The sequence below is a fragment of the Microcebus murinus genome, chromosome 16, assembly GCF_040939455.1.
Source record: "Microcebus murinus isolate Inina chromosome 16, M.murinus_Inina_mat1.0, whole genome shotgun sequence".
Taxonomy (NCBI): domain Eukaryota; kingdom Metazoa; phylum Chordata; class Mammalia; order Primates; family Cheirogaleidae; genus Microcebus; species Microcebus murinus.
The window spans coordinates 32,417,367-32,436,088 of NC_134119.1; the positions used below are offsets into that span (position 1 = coordinate 32,417,367).

Here is an 18,722-nt window from a genome sequence, read left to right on the forward strand (position 1 = left end):
TCTGTCCCAATGCACAACACCATTCTGGGCATGAAGTCAGTACTCAATAAAAACTAGGTGTTTTTTTTTTTTTTTTCAAAGAGAAGGACAACCTGGAGAAGGTCCAAAAAAGAACCACAGGAACGACCAAAAGGATGAATAAAAGGTCCTAGTGGAAAGGTTAAAATGAATTGAGGCTGTTTAGCTTGGAGAAAAGGCAACTGAAGAATTAAGGAGTAACTTAAAATAACAACACTTGAGCTGGAAAAAATCTCAGAGATCTTCTAGTCCAACCTTTTCACTTTACAGATGAGGAAACTAAGACCAAGAGAGAGGCTGTAACTTGGTAAAGGTAATTTTAGAACAATCTTTTTTTTTAAGTTTCACTTTATACAATGAGGAGAAAATTTACCCAAGTAGCATGAACATGAATAACAACAAAAATACAACTTATTGAAGATCTCCTATATGCCCAGTACTATATGCTTGGTGTTTTACTTATGTTAGGTCACAATAACCTTATAAAGTAGATACTATTTTTTTCTATTTTAGAAATTAGGACACTAAAGCTCAAAGAAGTAATGTTCATTAAGGACTAGAGTATTTACTCAAAGCTATGTTCTGTTCCCTATAGTTAGCTGCTTTCAAAAAGTTGAGTAGAGTTCAACAATACAGGCTCATGCACACTCAGTACTCAGATCTTGATTTCTAAATACTACTCTCCAATAAAAAGAACCACAGCTCCTTGGAGAAATGATTGAATCTAGGGCTAGGGCAAAGAAAATACACATGAACCTGAAACATTTTGTGGTGCCAGGAAATAAGGGAGTGTTCAAAAAATGATGGGGGCATGTAGAAAGGAACTTGAAGGAGTTCCCAATAGCCAAAACTGGGATAATTTGATCAACAAAATAACTAACTAGAAATGGATTATAACTCTTAGAAAAAAAATAAATATTCATGAGCTCATACTGATATGAATAAATAAATGGGGAAGAAGTGACAGCTCTTCCTCACAGTAGAATTCCAATTAATAAATGTAGAAATGATGGAAATAGAAATTCATTAAGCAAACACCATAGTAAGAATTGTTGCAGTGGAGAACCATCAACTGAATTACCATATAATCCAGCAAACCCATTTCTGGTTATATATCCAAAAGAATTCAAAGTAGGATCTCTAAGAGATATTTGCACACCCACCTTCACTGCAGCATTATTCACAATAGCCAAGAGGTGAAGGTACCCCAACTGTCCACTGGCCCACATGGATAAAGAAAATGTGAGGCCAGGCGTGGTGCTGTAATCCTAGCACTCTGGGAGGCCAAGGCGGGAGGACTGCTCAAGGTCAGGAGTTCGAAACCAGCCTGAGCAAGAGCGAGACCCCCGTCTCTACTATAAATAGAAAGAAATTAATTGGCCAACTAATATATATAGAAAAAAAAAATTAGCTGGGCATGGTGGCACATGCCTGTAGTCCCAGCTACTCGGGAGGCTGAGGCAGCAGGATTGCTTGAGCCTAGGAGTTTGAGGTTGCTGTGAGCTAGGCTGACGCCATGGCACTCACTCTAGCCTGGGCAACAAGCGAGACTCTGTATCAAAAAAAAAAAAAAAAAAGAAAATGTGGTGTATATATATATATATATACACACACACACATACATACGTGTGTGTGTGTGTGTGTGTGTGTGTAAAGATGATGGAAGATGATGCAGCCTTAAAAGAACAGGAAATCCTATCATATGCTACAAGGATCAACAGTAAGGACATTACACTAAGTGAAATAAACCAATCTCAAAAAGACAAAAACTATATGATTCCACTCACATGAAGTATCTAAAGTAGTTAAAATCGTAGAAAAGGAAAGTAGAAGGGCAGTTTCCAAGGACTGGGGTAAAGGGAGGGGAGGTGGAATTTGTGTTTAATTAGCAGAGAGTTTCAGTTTTGCAAGATGAAAAAGTTACAGCGATCTGTTGCAAAAAAAATGAGAATATACTTAACATTACTGAACTATATACACTTAAAATGGTTATGGTGGTAAATTTAATGTTATGTATCTATTACCACAATAAAAAATTAATTAGTATATCATCTTTAAAAAATCAAGGGCTGCTAAAATTAGTGAGCAAAAGTATGAGAAACAGGATATTTGCACAGTCTCAAAGTAGCTCTTCAAAGGGGAAAATACTAACTTTATAGTAGAGAAACCTGACAGAAATTCAACCAAGTGATCAAAGTTAATATCACCAGTAATAAGACATGTTGGCATCATGTATCCCTGATATGACGCACTAAGAAGGGAACATCACTTTTGCCAGAAATGCACAACCTCAGTCTCGTTATGAGAAAATATCAGAAAAACCCAAACTGAGAAACATTCTACAGATAACTGACTAGTACTCTTCAACAGTGTCAAAATCTTGAGAAGAAAAAGAAAGATTAAGAAAAAGTAACAGATTAGGAAAAACTAAGAATATATACAATTAAATTTAATCTGGGATCCTGGATTTATATTCTAGCCCAAAAATAGGACATCAGTGAAAAAAATGGGAATAACGTATATAAATTAGTGAACAGTATTATTTCAATGTTAATTTCCTAGTTTCAATAATTACACTATAGTTATGTAAGATTAACATTAGAGGAAGCCAGATGAAGGTTACGTGGGAACTCTACTATTTTTACAACTTTGACATAAGTCTAAAATTATTTCAAAATAAGGGGGAAAAAAAATTTTTTTTTTTTTTTTGAGACAGAGTCTTGCTTTGTTGCCCAGGCTAAAGTGAGTGCTGTGGCGTCAGCCTAGCTCACAGCAACCTCAAACTCCTGGGCTCAAGCAATTCTCCTGCCTCAGCCACCCAAGTAGCTGGGACTACAGGCTTGTGCCACCATGCCCGGCTAATTTTTTTCTATATATATTAGTTGGCCAATTAATTTTATTTCTATTTATAGTAGAGACGGGGTCTCGCTCTTGCTCAGGGTGGTTTCGAACTCCTGACCTCAAGCAATCCGCCCGGCTTGGCCTCCCAGAGTGCTAGGATTACAGGCGTGAGCCGCGCCCGGCCGAAAAAATTTTTAAGTAGACACAACTTCAAGAGGTTATTTAACAAAGACAAAGACTACAATGTCTCTAGCTCTTTGAAAACGATAACAGGATTATAGCATTGAACATTACCTTAGACATCATCTGATATTACCATTCATCCAATGAAGGATTCCATTATGTCAGGCCCTTGACATACAATCATCCAACCACTGCCTGAATATTTCCAGTAAGAGTAAATTTACTATGTGAAAATGCTGCCCATATATTCCATTAGACACAATTCTAATTAACAAAATTCTCCCTCATTCTGAGCCAAATCTGCCTCCGTATCAGATAATGTACCTGAGGATGCCATTCCAAAGCAGAAGTTTCCATATAGGTGGGGACCTCAAAGATGAGAATATACGCCAGTAAGTTATAGTCAATATGACAAAAGGTCCAGTTTATTTACACTGACTAAAATCACATTTGGTCAGCATGAGATAAACCACCTGAGTTATTTGCATAAATTCTTTCCTATAATGCTGTCCCAGAGCCTAATACAGTTAAGTACCTCATACATATTAGGTGCTCAAGAAATGTTTACTGATTCAAAGAATAGGGCACAGTTAATGATTCATTAATGATTTTCCTCCCCCTACCATCTACATATATATATATAAAAACGATTTTGTACTATACGATAAATGCTACTAAAATTTTGTACAAAAAGTAATAGAATGTAGCCCAACTCTAAAAAGAAATACCTATGCGACTACCCAAAGTAGATACCTCTTCTTTATAGGTATACTCTTGACTCATTCAACATACACTTAGTGACTACTCTGTGCCAGGCTTATTGAGAAGCCTAGGAAATACAGGGACAAATTAGACAGCTTAAGAATGGCGGGTGTATTGCCGACATCCATCCTGTCTGAAAAAATTAAAAAACAAAAAAAGAATGAGAGGGCTTACACATTAGTTGGAGGAAATTTTAAAGTATGTTATATGTAATTATATAAGTAAATTATATAATTATATATAACAAATGTAGTTTTTAAAATTGCATCAAGTATGAAACAGAAAGTTAATGGCTACAGAAGAATATTAAAAATTGGTAAGAAAAATGAATTCCCAGTAGATGAATAGAGAAATAACATAAGCATACAATTTTCACAAACTGGAATATAGCTAATAGACATAGAAAAAAATGTATAACCCTGAGAGCTAAATAAAGAAATATAAGGCAAAACAAGGTTTTTCTACCCAAATATTTAAATGTTTAAAAAATACCCAACTTGAGGAGTAATGAAAATCATCTCATTATAAATATATTGCTGGTGGCAATATTACAACAATTTTTTGGAGGGCAAACTGCTCATACCGTTTGACACAGGGTATACCTTCCTAGGAATAAATAATTAAAAATAAGAAAAAATATATGCTAAGAAAACGGTAAGGAAATCAAGACTTATAATGGCCAAAAAAGGGGGAAATGATATGAATATCAAACAAAGGCTAAGTAAATAAAATCGCATGTAGCCATTAAAAATTTTAATTTAATTAAAATTAAAAATTTAAGTCTACCTAAACATTAAGAATAATGTCTGCTCTAGCAAGTGAAAAGGTACCAGAATATAAAATTCTGTGGATACTTGTTAAGGCACTTAAGGAAAAAATTAGTACACACACACACACACACACACACACACACACGCACAAACTAGGAAAAAAAACCAGAAGAGATTAAAATACTGATGTTTTCAGATTTGAAGTCACAGGTGATTTTTATTTCCTTTATTACTAAATCATATGTATGATTAACAAAAATGAAGAGGGAAGAAAATCCCTCACAAAGGGATCCCTCACAAAGGTAAGCTACATTATAATGAGTCTGTGGTCAATGGTAAACTAATACCTCAAATAATTATTCATTGGATTTTATATTCACAAAAAGGAAAAAGAAAAGGAAAGAAATGTTTCTCGCCCCAAATAAAAGTGACACAAAATGGCTACAAAAATAAAACTGAAAAAAGTTAACTCTAAGATGAATAACTGGAAAAACTCCCTAACAGTAAAAATCATCAGACTGTAGCATGGTCTCCTAGGCTAAGTTCCACTGCTGGGGTATTTAGAAGCAACGCCCTAGACACCATACTGTAGGATTCAGTCCAAAGCTGGCACCACAGAGAACAAGAGTGGTCTCATGAGATTTTTCCATCACACAAGTTGGTTGGCTAATCTATAAATACATGATATTTGCACATAAACACTAAGGTTTTCTTACTAAGCAAAGAACAACAAACCTTACCTGGGAAGTGCCAGACAGAGTGCCCCACTGTCCATGGGTAGGAGACACAGGTACCAATCTGCTGCATACTGGGACCCACTGGGAAATGCTAGTCTGGTTCCTCTAGAGAAAGAAAAAATTGTCTGTCAGGAATCTATATCAGACTCCTTATGTGAAAGGTAAAGAGCATACCTGTGACGTTATAATACAATGAGACACATACATTTGGTCTTCATCTTTAGTTCCTGGCACAGAGCTCCTAAAACCCTCCGATATTCTGGGTGACAGCGGTGTTTTGTTATTCATAATAAGCACCTTTCAACCATACCTAAATTCATGCTAATGAGGTAACTCACTTGGAGAATGGGAGGCTGGTTGCCAGAGGAACCAACCACCATGAGTAGAGAATTGAACTTTCAGCCCCATTCCTCCACCCCACCTCCTATCTCTGAGAGGAGAGAGGGGCTGGAGGTTGAGCCTATCACCAATAGCAATTATTTAACCAATTGTGTCATAATGAACATCCATAAAAACTCTAAATAACAGGGGTCAGAGAACTTCTGGTAAAGAGGAAAAACTCATTTTTTTATACTCAACACTTTACTTCTGACAGAAACGTGTGGAGTTTTCCCCACCCTCGCAAACAATTCTCCAATTCTCTGCAGACACCAACTGGGTGTCCTACAATTTAATTTAATTCTGACCCTAACTGCCTAGAGTTAGCACAGACCCCATAGATTAATGGCTCCATCCAAGAAGACTGTCCCCCATTTCAGACTCCAATTACAAGTAATGAATTCCTAGGTTCCCTACACTTCTGTCCAACTTGGGGGTTCCCTTAACTGCCTCCTCAGGTTCAATAATGTGCTAGAATAGCTCACACAACTCAAAAGGGCACTTTACTTACGTTTACTGATTTATTATAAAGGATACAACTCAGAACAGCCAAATGGAAGAGACACAGAAGACAAGGTATGGGAGGTGTTAGGTGCATGGAGCTGCCTCTCCAGGAATATCACCCTTCTAATACTTTGATGTGTTCACCAATCTGGAAGGTCTCCAACCCCAAGAATTTTTATGGAGGCTTCCTTAGGTAGACATGATTTATTAAATCACTGGCCATTGGTGATTGGCTGGATTTCCAGCCCCCTCTTCCCTCCCAGAGATGGGGGGGGAGGGTGACAATAGCTGAAAGTTCAACCCTTTATTCATAGTGTGTACCTCTGGCAACCAGCCTCCATCCTCCAAGAGTAACCTCATTAGCATAAACTTAGGTATGGTTAAAAAGGGCTTATTATAAATAACAAAACATACTGCTCTCACCCCTATCATTTTTCAAGGGTTTTAGGAGCTTTGTGCCAAGAACCAAGGATGAAGATTATATTTATTATATATAAGAATAGATAATTCTTATATCATAATACCCATATCCAAGTTAGAGAAGGTCGTCACATGTCAGGAGAGTGGCACACTACAACTCCAGAGGGACAGAGGCTACTGCACTCAGGACTATTCTAGACCTCATCTTTAGCACCTAAATTTAGAAATTTTGCCAGAATGCGGCAGCACATGAACAAAGAACTTCCAAAATGGAATGAAGACCAAGCCTTCCCATGCTCATTCCTCCAAGGATAAAATGTACTTCTACCTATTCCTGGTTCCTTGGATTAAAATAATTCTGATAATAGTTGACTCAAGCAGAGGGCATGAGCTCCCTCTGAGGAGAGAAACAAAATAAGCAGACTTTTGGCATTTTACAATTAGATTATCATTCAAATTACAGCTTGCCATTCCTTTTTTTTAGAGACAGGGTCTCCTTCTGTTGCCCAGGGTAGAGTGCAGTGGCTATTCACAGGAACTATGATAGCATGCTACAGCCTCAAATTCCTGGGCTCAAGTGATCCTCCACTGAGGCTGTTCAGCCTCAATAGCTAGGATTACAGGTATATACCACCATACTAGCTTACAACACCTTTTCAAAAATAGTGATTTATCTGATCTTCATTGAGTCCCTTTATAGTAAGCAGTGCTGGAATTATCATCAGCCCCAAACAGATGAAAAGGATGAAGAAATTAGGGCAGAAGTCCATTTTGTTGTTGTTATTATTGTTGTTTAAGAGACAGAGTCTCACTCTGTCGCCCAGGCTTGAACACCTGACCTTGACTGATTTTCCTACCTTAACCTCCGGAGTAGGTGGGACTATAAATGAGTGCCACCATCCCAGGCTAATTTATTTTTTGGTAGAGATTGAGTCTCACTACACTGCTCAGGTTGGTCTTGAACTCCCAGCCTCTCAAAATGCTGGGATTACAGTCCTGACCCACTACAGCTTAAGGGCATAAATTTTTAGGGTGGGAAAACACAAGTGTACAACTTGATTTCCAAGACAAAAGAGAGATTAAATGGCTGTTCAAGACAACCTACAGAATGGGAGAAAATTTTTGCATCCTAGGCATCCGATAAGGGGCTGATAACTAGAATATACTTAGAACTCACGAAAATCAGCAAGAAAAAATCAAATAACCCTATTAAAAAGTGGGCAAAGGACTTGAACAGAAACTTTTCTAAAGAAGACAGAAGAATGGCCAACAAACATATGAAAAAATGCTCAACATCTCTAATCATCAGGGAAATGCAAATCAAAACCACAATGAGATATCACTTAACTCCAGTGAGAATGGCCTTTATCAAAAAGTCTCCAAACACTAATGCTGGCGTGGATGCGGTGAGAGAGGAACACTCCTACACTGCTGGTAGGACTGCAAACTAGTTCAACCTCTGTGGAAAGCAATATGGAGATACCCTAAAGCAATACAAGTGAATCTACCATTTGATCTAGCAATCCCATTGCTGGGCATCTACCCAAAAGATCCAATGACACTCTACAAAAAAGACACCTGCACTCGAATGTTTATAGCAGCACAATTCATAATTGCAAGGCTGTGGAAACAGCCCAAGTGCCCATCAATCCAAGAATGGATTAACAAAATGTAGTATATGTATACCATGGAGTACTATTCAGCTCTAAGAAACAATGGTGATATAGCACATCTTATATTTTCCTGGTTAGAGCTGGAACCCATACTACTAAGTGAAGTTTCCCAAGAATGGAAAAATAAGCACCACATATACTCACCAGCAAATTGGTATTAACTGAGCAGCACCTAAGTGGACACATAGGTACTACAGTAATAGGGTATTGGGCAGGGGGGAGGGGGGCGGGTATATACATACATAATGAGTGAGATGTGCACCATCTGGGGGATGGTCATGCTGGAGACTCAGACTTGTGGGGGGAGAGGGGAATGGGCATTTATTGAAACCTTAAAATCTGTACCCCTGTAATATGCCGGGGGAAAAAAAAAAGAAAAAGAATGTTAAAAAAAGAAAAAAAGCTAATACTGAGATTTGGTTTTTCCCTCTGACATTAGTTGATCTCAGAAAGAATACTTGGCCAAAGTAAAAGGCAAGAATGGAGAAAGGGAGAGTTCTGTCTTGATAAATGAAAAGCCTGCTTTATTTTATAATTCTGAAATACATTCCATTATATAAATGATATCCATGTACACAGCACTGGAAATTTCTATTCTAGGAACCAACTATAGGGGATCCAAGGGTTTTCTTCACTTGACCTGTAGACTATGTGAGGAAATAATAATGAGGGCTGCATACACAAATTGTTTGAAAATGCTTTGCCAAGAATGATGTACAGTGTAGTCGGCCATCCGTACCCACTAGCACTGCATCCATGGATTCAACAAATAGCAGACTGAAAAAATTCAGGAAAAATATTTTATCTGAACTAAACACGTACAGATTTTTTTCTTGTCATTATTTCCTAAACAAAACAGTATAACAACTATCTACATAGCATTTACATTATATTAGGTATTATAAGAAACCTACAGAGGATTTAAAGTATATGGGAGGAAATATATGTTATATACAAATAATAATACTATGCCATTTTACATCAGGGACTTGAGCATCCATGGATTTTGGTATTTGAGGGAAGTCCTGGAACCAGTCACTCACAGATACCAAGGGACAACTGTACTAGGAGTCAAAGATCTGGATTCTAGTTGAGATTCAGCTACTCTAGTAAGATTTTTTTTTGGGGGGGACAGGGTCTCACTTTGTTGCCCAGGCTAGAGTGAGTGCCATGGCGTCAGCCTAGTTCACAGCAACCTCAAACTCCTGGGCTCAAGCAATCCTACTGCCTCATCTTCCCATGTAGCTGGGACTAAAGGCAGGCGCCCCCATGCCTGGCTAATTTTTTCTCTATATATTAGTTGGCCAATTAATTTCTTTCTATTTATAGTAGAGACCGGGTCTCGCTCTTGCTCAGGCTGGTTTCGAACTCCTGACTTCGAGCAATCCGCCAGCCTTGGTCTCCCAGAGTGCTAGGATTACAGGCATGAGCCACCGTACCCGCCTCTAATACGATCTTTACAAGTAACTTAACCTCCATGACACTGTTTCCTCATAGCAATTATTAGTAATACTTATGAGTACCCACTAGGTGCCAGACACTTTTCTGGGTGCTTTACATATATGAACATATTTAAACCTCACAATGACCACCCAGTGACTTAGGTATACTGTTATTATCCCATTTATGCAGATAAAGAAACTGAGATATGAAATATATGTATGCATATGTCCTTATAGGGCCTGGAAGACATGAGCAATGAGCAGTAGCAATGAGCACATGTAGCACCCAGATTTGGTTTCTAAATAGCAATACCCACTGAAAGGAACTAGTCTCCTCTGAAGAAAAGTTGACTCCAGAATGGGGTTAATGACTCAAAAGCCTTATTCAAAAATAAGTGACTTCCCAATGTCACACAGTTAATAAATAGCAGGATATGAACCCAAGTCCAGAATCCATGCTCATTTATGGGATGAAAGAGTAAAGGTAATACTATCTCCAGCGTCCCTTCTAGCTCTGATACTATATGATCTAGTCTTGAACAAATTAAAATACAGCATATTGTGGGAAAAGCCACATACTTAAAGAAAGAAAGCACTGATTTGCTTTTTATTTATTTTTGTAAAGGCTGGTGAAGTGAAGCAGTGGGAGTGGAGAAGGAACAAAGGAATCTGTAACTGGTTGTGATGGATAGTTAGTTGTAAACACCACTGTACTCAGATCAACCAAGAAAGCATTGATTTGATTCTTGGCTCCACTGTTCATAAACTATATATTAGATAACCACCTCTGTGAGCCTTGGTTGTCCCTCATAAAAAATAAAGATAAAATCCCTACTTCTCAGGATTTAAAACAAAAAAATTAACAAATGTACCTTGCAGTATGTCCAGCTCAGCATTAAGTTCAATCTGAATCTCCATTTCCTCAGGAAGGGGCAGAGGTGAGGTGGGATGGAGAAAGGCATTTGAGTTTTAAACCTTCAGATGCTTTCTAAAGTATCTCACAGTTCTAAAATTGTGTAACTATTTCTATAATAACAGGCCACTTACAAGCACCTTATATTTCAAATGAAAAGTAGGCTAAAGGCATTTGATTCGTTGGAATGGTTTTTCAAATGAGAGATAGTTACTGGTGTTTTGTTTTACCAACACTGACAGATTTATCAGAATCATTCAATATCAGATGTTCCTTTCCTAAAAATGTAAATATGGGATTAGATGAAACTTCTACAGATTCAGAGCCAAAAGCAGGAGGTGGGGGTAAGCAAGAGGAAATTACAAGTAGAAACAATGCAAACTTTTAGAAGAGTTTCTGAAGAATTTCATCATGTTATTTCCAATGTCAACAAAATTTTTCTTTGTAATTTTGACTCTAGTTGGTCTTAGGCCAATATTTTCAAATCAGTTCTTATTAGAAGAAAGGCACAATCAACTTTGTTCTTCCCTTCTCCAATCCTACAACCATAATTCTTATCCAAATCCTTAATTGAAACTGCTGAGATGTAGCAGAAAGTGTGTTTGAATCCCAAGCCTGCCATCAAATAGCTGTATGACCCTGAGAGCTAGTTACTCAACAATCTACAGCTCTGTTTTCCCTTATGAAAAATGGGAATAATAGGCCAGATATGGTGGCTCACACCTGTAATCCTAGCACTCTGGGAGGCCAAGGCAGGAGGATCACTTAGGTCAGGAGTTCAAGCCCAGCATGAGCAAGAGTGAGACCCCCATCTTTACAAAAATTAGAAAAATTAGTCAGGCACAGTGGTGTGTGCCTGTAGTCCTAGCTACTTGGAAGACCTGAGCAGGAGGATTGCTTGAGCCCTGGAGTGTGAGGTTGCAATGAGCTATGATCATGCCACTGCACTCTAACCCAGGCAACAGACCAAGACCCTGTCTCAAAAAAAAAAAAAGAAAGAAAGAAAGAAAGAAAGAAAGAAAGAAAGAAAGAAAGAAAGAAAGAAAGAAAGAAAAGATAAAAAAGGGAATAATAAAAGCTACCTCACAGGAGTGTTCCAAGGAACATTTGTAAAAGCACTTGGATAACAGAAAGACATATACACACAAACCCCCCCCACACACACACACACACACGCACACAGGGAGTGTATATTCAGGGCAACTTGAATCTATGCTGGGACACACACACAAAGGCATCATTGTTCTGAACAATTGTTACTGAATTATGTAAGCCCCTCTTTCCCCAGCAAACTGTCATAGAAGCAAGAATCATTTTCTTAAACTATTGGTTTGAACCTAGCATTCATCTTCTTTCTCAAAAGCCTGCAGTGGCTCCAAGGGCCTCATCACATAAGCATGTTTTTAAGGCAGGATCTTGCTATGTTGCCCAGGCTGGTCTCAAACTCCTGGGCTCAAGTAATCCTCCCAACTTAGCCTGCTGAGTAGCCGGGATTAGAGGCGCACACCACTACACCTGGCTCCCAAGGGCCTCTTTAGTCAAATTTAAACACCTGATCTTTATTGGTCTTTACCAACTGGATCCCTATAGACTCATAATACTTACAAACCCTGCTTTGCATTCTCCATTCAGCTGTTCCAAAACCTGACTCAGATTCTCTGGTTTAGGAATCACTGCTCTGTTCCACACAAGCTAATCTCCTTGTAGTCATTTCCTCTGGGACTGTCTTCTTCACTCTGATGGAAACTATAAGATCATTTGCTTCAAGAAATCTCTTTAAGGCCAGGCACGGTGGCTCACACCTATAATCCTAGCACTCTGGGAGGCCGTAGCGGGAGGATCGCTTGAGCTCATGAGTTCAAGACCAGCCTCAGCAAGAGCGAGACCCCATCTCTACTAAAAATAGAAAGAAATTAGCCAGGCAACTAAAAATAGAAAAAAAAAAAAAATAGCCAGGCATGGTGGCACACGCCTGTGGTCCCAGCTACTCAGGAGGCTGAGGCAGGAGGATCACCTGAGCCCAGGAGTTTGAGGTTGCCGTGAGCTGAGCTGATGCCACAGCACTCTAACCCAGGCAACACAGCAAGACTCTGCCTAAATAAATAAATAAATCTCTTTACACTATAGCTTCTGGTTCTACTGACTCTACTCAGTCCTTTTTCCTCTCCACCTGTGAACTAAAATAAAATCCTAAGCTTCTCGCAGACTGAGAAGATCCCCGCCTTAGCCAAGGGGTCCTGACCATGAAGGGAAACATAGTTGAACACACCCAGGAAAATAAGATACTAAATTATTAATGGGACTTAAGGCCATGCAGAGCAAAGGTTAAATCCACCCTCAGGCCATCAATCTGCCTAACAGATCACTTGCATTGATACATTGTAGCTTGCCTGGATTAACAGACTTCCTTATCTTAAAATACTCCAAAACCTTTAGACAAAGCTTTATTTCTGTAACCAATTACAAATCAAAAAATCTTTGAACCCAACTATAACCTGTAAGCTCTCCACTATGCTGCCCAGATGTCTCACCTTTTCAGGCCAAACCAATGTACACCTTTGTATTGATTTATTATTTTACCTGCAATTCCTGCCTTTCTAAAATGCATAAAACCTGTTCTGATAAGGTGAATCTTCATCAATGAAAAAAAAATAATAAAATGTATAAAACCAAACTATTGCCCAACTGCCTTGGGACCACCTGCTCAAGACTTCTTGGGTGTGACTCTCCAAGCCATTAGTCACACATGTTCAGCTCAGAATAAACTTCTTCAAACTATTTTATAGTCCAGGTTTTTTTCCGTTAACGATTCTGGCACCCAACAAAGGGCTCAGAGAAGACTCAGGATCCCCCCAAAAGAGTAGCCCAAACTCAGTAATAGGTACTAACATGGGCCACCCTTGGGCCCCTCAACTCCATGCTTCTCCTTGGGCAGAACAGGTAAGTTCTCCTGAGCCCCAGACCTCCCAGTTATATGTGTTCAGCTCAGAATAAACCTCTTTAAATTGTTTTACAGAGTTTGGGGTTTTTTTCCATTAACACACCCTCCCAATTTCTTCATTTATAAATATAAATCTGTAGAAGTACTTACCTCTCTCATACAGTTATTAATATTAGGCCTACAACAATTAGTACACCTCAACCTCTCCAAGTTCAGAAAAACATTTATAGCCATTCCCAGTGGTAAAAATTATTGCTTTAACTTAGGATAAGTGCACCATTACTAAGTGGGAACTAGTTTTATTGCCTTTTGCCTCACCAACACTTCAAAACCAAAAATTTTAAAGACAGGGGTTCATGTTTTCATTTCCTGTGCATATTGTTGACTGTAGGTGATTTTACATCAGTATTTCAAAACATTCTAACAGCAGCTCTTTTTTTCTTTTTTTAGTAGAGCGGGGTCTCCCTATTTTGCCCAAACTAGTCTCAAACTCCTGGCCTCAAGCAATTCTCCCCTCTCATCCTCCCAAAGTGCTGAGATTACAGATGTGAGCCACCAGCCCCAGCCTACCTGCATTTTCATTGACTACATTTTAATCAGTCCACTTACAGACCTATTTCTGCATGTGAATATTAAGATACATAGCATTTTCCTTGGTTCACTCGTGAACTAGAAAAGGTTTCACAGGTATATTCAATTCTACTTATTCACCATAAAATCACCACAAACACTAAATCAGCAAATACCGAACCATTGCTCCTAGGGGAAATACAGGGTTAGGTTCCCACAAGCCTCTGGTCACATTTTCATCAACCAATAAATATATAATGTGTGTTTCTGTTGAAAGACACCCTACTTAATATATATTGTTGATTCATTAACATTAAACTGAAACAGCACTATAATTGACAAAACTTATCTCACGCACATTTTCTCCATAAGGCACATTACAGCCTTCTTGCACTCAACAATGCTGTACAGCACTTCAGTACCATATTTGGTAGCCATTTTAAACACAGAAATCTCAAAAAAACCACAAAAATGCAAAAAATGGCACTAAATAGACCATGAGAGGACACTTGTTTATAGTATAGGAGCTGAAACGAGAAGGAACAGGCTCATGCCTATAATTCTAGCACTCTGGGAGGCCAAGGTGGATGGATCGCTCAAGGTCAGGTGTTCGAAACCAGCCTGAAAAGAGCGAGACCCCGTCTCTACTAAAAAATAGAAAGAAATAATTGGCCAACTAAACATATATAGAAAAAATTAGCCGGGCATGGTGGCGCATGCCTGTAGTTCCAGCTACTTGGGAGGCTGAGGCAGTAGGATCACTTGAGCCCAGGAGTTTGAGGTTGCTGTGAGCTAGGCTGACGCCAAGGCACTCTAGCCTGGGCAACAGAGTGAGACTCTGTCTCAAAAAAAATAAAATAAAAAAGAAGAAGGCACAGTGTTTTTGTTTGACCTCAGCTAGCCCTTTTTGACTGCAGCTACGAACCTGCATATTGGCTGCTGAAATTTCTCACCCCTCTGCACGTACCTGCAAATGACTGCAAAAGTTTCCTAAGTACTGATTTTGGGGTTACAAATAAATTTTAGCAACCAGGTGAACTCACAAATATAGAATCTGTGAATAATGAAGATCTACTATAGTCATCAAATCTACTCTGTAATTCCCCAGTGATACCTAAATTCTGAATAGCATGAATACTAATTCAATTCCATAGTCAAAGAACAGATAACACTGTAACAAACTCTCCTATGGGTTACAATGTGGCATGCTACAAAAATATACTTCTATAAACCGAAGAAGAGAATGTTTGACCAGTCCTTCAAAACTTACTGAATAAGTCACCTCTTCCCACTTGTTGGGAGTGTCCAATCTGAGTTTCAAAATGTTGATTACGTACAGAATAGTCTGAGCAAATCATTGAGGGTAAAGGGTCAGGTTTCTATTAGAGAAAGGAGTTAACAAATATGGCAAGGCAGAAGGGTAGCATAAACCCTGTGGTATTAGATTGGATTTAGAATTGGTGTGGGTTTGAATATATATAGCTAAAGAAAGAAATAGAGGCCAGGCAGGGTGGCTCACACCTGTAATCCTAGCACTCTGGGAGGCCGAGGTGGGAGGATCCTTTGAGCTCAGGAGTCTGAGACCAGCCTTAGCAAGAAGGAGACCCTGTCTCTACCAAAAATAGAAAGAAATTAATCAGACAACTAAAAATATATAGGAAAATAAATTAGCCGGGCATGGTGGCGCATGCCTGTAGTCCAGCTACTTGGGAGGCTGAGGCAGGAGAACCACTTGAGCCTAGGAGTTTGAGGCTGCCGTGAGCTAGGCTAACACCACAGCACTCTAGCACGGGTGACAGAGTGAGACTCTGTCTCAAAAAAAAAAAAAAAAAAAAGATATATATGTGTTTATGTGCATGTATAAACATACATATATTTCCTCCCCATGTCCTGACAGGGCCTAGAGGCAATGACACCACAGTAACAATGAACACATGTAGCAGCCAGATTTGATTTCTAAATAGCAATATCCACCAAAAGGAACTAGTCTCCTCTGGAGAAAAGTTAACTCCAGAATGGGGATGATGCTCCTCAAAGCCTTATTCACAAAAAAAACTGGCATTATTTAATCTGTCTGATAATTTACCTTAGAAAGCTCTATTTGCAAGACTGTCTTAGAACTCACCCAGTGTGAAAAACCTCTTCCCCAAGAGCACTGGTTGAAAACAAACAGATGTAATTGTTTAATTTCATGGCTTCCTGAGGCAGTGGATAACAGTTGCAGAAAACAAGAGGCTAATCAAAAACCTTTAAAGGAAAAGGTGGGGAATGAGATGTCCACAGGGGCTTTGAAAAGCTCCAACATATGCCTGGCCCATGCACATACACAGGTCTGTGCACATACCCAAAGGTGTGCACATGCTCAGGAAAGACCTGGGTATGCCTCTCATTCCCGGTTGACCTTGAGGCTCTGCACAAGCAGGAAAGAAAGTTAAGGCAGAGCTGTTAAATGCCTGGCAGAGTGTTGAGGGTGCACCTCAACATGTACACAGAGCCTTTCAGTAAAAACTGGGAGACACTGGTTCTAAGCATTTAAGGAAATTTCTGTTCAATCATTAGCTGACCACTAAGCTAATTAAGCAAAAACTTCAGGGGACACACACAACGAAGAATACAGACTTTATAGAATTAATTCCAGAAAAGTCACAAAAAACACAATAACAAACACTGGGAAGGGAAAAAACCTGATTTCCAGAGTTGCCACAATGTATTATCTAAAATGTCCAGTTTCAACAAAAAAATTACAAAACATGCAAAGAAACAAAAAGGTATGGCCCATACACAGCGGAGGGAAAAGGCAATCAATAGAATTTGTCTCAAAGGAAGTCAAGACATCAGACTTAATCTACACAAAGACTTTAAATTAGCTATTCTGAATATGTTCAAAGATTTAAATGAAACTGTCTAAAGAACTATATAATGTCTCAACAGAGAATATAAAGAAAGAAAGGAATTATTTTAAAAGAAGCAAAATAAATTCTAGAGTTGAAAAGAACAAAAACTAAAAATTCACCAGTGGGCTTGACAGTAGATTTGAGCAGGCAGAAGAAAGAACTGGTGACCTTGAAGGTAGGTCAATTTAGACTATCCAGTCTGAAGAATGGAAAGAAAATAGAAAGAAAATGGAAATTTAACAGCCTCAGAGACTTGTGGGAACCACCAAAAGTACCAATAAATGTATAACGGTAGTCTCAGAAGAAAATAAATGGACAGAAAAATATTTGAAAACATAGTGGCAAAAAATCTCAAATTTAATGGAAAACATTAATTTAGAACTCCAAGAAGGCTGAGCACTATGGCTCACGCCTGTAATCCTAACATTCTGGGAGGTCAAGGCAGGAGGATCGCTTGAACTCAAGAGTTCGAGACCAGCCTGAGCAACAGAGGGAGATCCTGTCTCTACTAAAAATAGGAAAATTAGCTGGGCTGCCTGGCATGTGCCTGTAGTCCTACCTACTTGGCAAGCTGAGGCCGGAGAATCATTTGAGCCCAGGGGTTGGAGGTTGCATTGAGCTACCATGATGCCACTGCACTCTACTCAGGGCAACAGAGTGAGACTCTGTCTCAAAAAAAAACCAAAAAATGTAATTTGAATAGCAATAACAGCACATGGGAGGGGGGAAAACAGAGCCACATAGAAACAAAGTTTTTATATATTATTGAAATTAAGTTAGTATTAATCCAAACTAGACTATTAGGAATTAAGATGTTAATTGTAATCCCCAGAGCACCCACTAAGAAAATAGCTCAAAAAATACAGTAAAGCCTTCTACCATGTACAAAAATTAACTCAAAATGGATAAAAAAACTAAATGTAAGAAATAAAATTGTAAAATTCTTAGAAGAGGCCGGGCATGGTGGCTCACGCCTGTAATCCTAGCACTCCGGGAGGCCAAGGCGGGTGGATCCTTTGAGCTCGGGAGTTCGAGACTGGCCTCAGCAAGAGCCAGACCCGTCTCTACTAAAAATAGAAAGAAATTAGCTGGACAACTAAAATAATATATATATATGTATATGTGTGTGTATATATATGTATATATAGAAAAAAATTGGCCAGGTGTGGTGGCACATGCCTGTAGTCCCAGCTACTTGGGAGGCTGAGGCTGGAGGATCGCTTGAGCCCAGGAGTTTGAGGTTGCTGTGAGCAAGGCTGACACCACAGCACTCTAGCCCGGGCAACTGAGTGACTCTGTCTCAAAAAAAAAAAACTCTTAGAAGAAAACTTACGGGAAAGACTTCATGACATTGGATTTGACAATAATTTCTCAGATATAATATCAAAAGAAGAGACAACAAAACAAAAAATGGGTAAGTCAGTCTTCATCAAAATTAAAACTTTTGTGTACCAAAGGATACTAGCAACAGAGTGAAAAAGCAACCCATACAATGGGAGAAATTATTTGCAAATCATGTATCTGATATTGATATCCAACACACATAAAGTACTATAATTCAACCACCAAAAACAAACAATTCAAAAATAGGCAAAGCACTTGGACATTTCTCCAAAGAAAATACACAAATAGCGAGTAAGAACATGAAAAGATGCCCAACATTATCAGCCACCAGA

General features: G+C 38.8%; 1 protein-coding gene across 2 annotated transcripts in view; it reads right to left on the reverse strand.

Moving 5' to 3' along the window:
* Positions 1–18,722, reverse strand: part of UQCC1 (ubiquinol-cytochrome c reductase complex assembly factor 1) — a 110,535-nt gene that overhangs the window by 86,434 nt on the left and 5,379 nt on the right. The window contains exon 2 of one of the 2 annotated variants that reach the window (XM_012754801.3): positions 5,315–5,416. In XM_012754801.3, the coding sequence (XP_012610255.1) occupies positions 5,315–5,416 (102 nt within the window). Of the gene's footprint in view, positions 1–5,314; positions 5,417–18,722 lie in introns of those variants that run through there. The other variant, XM_012754802.3, reaches the window with a different exon arrangement.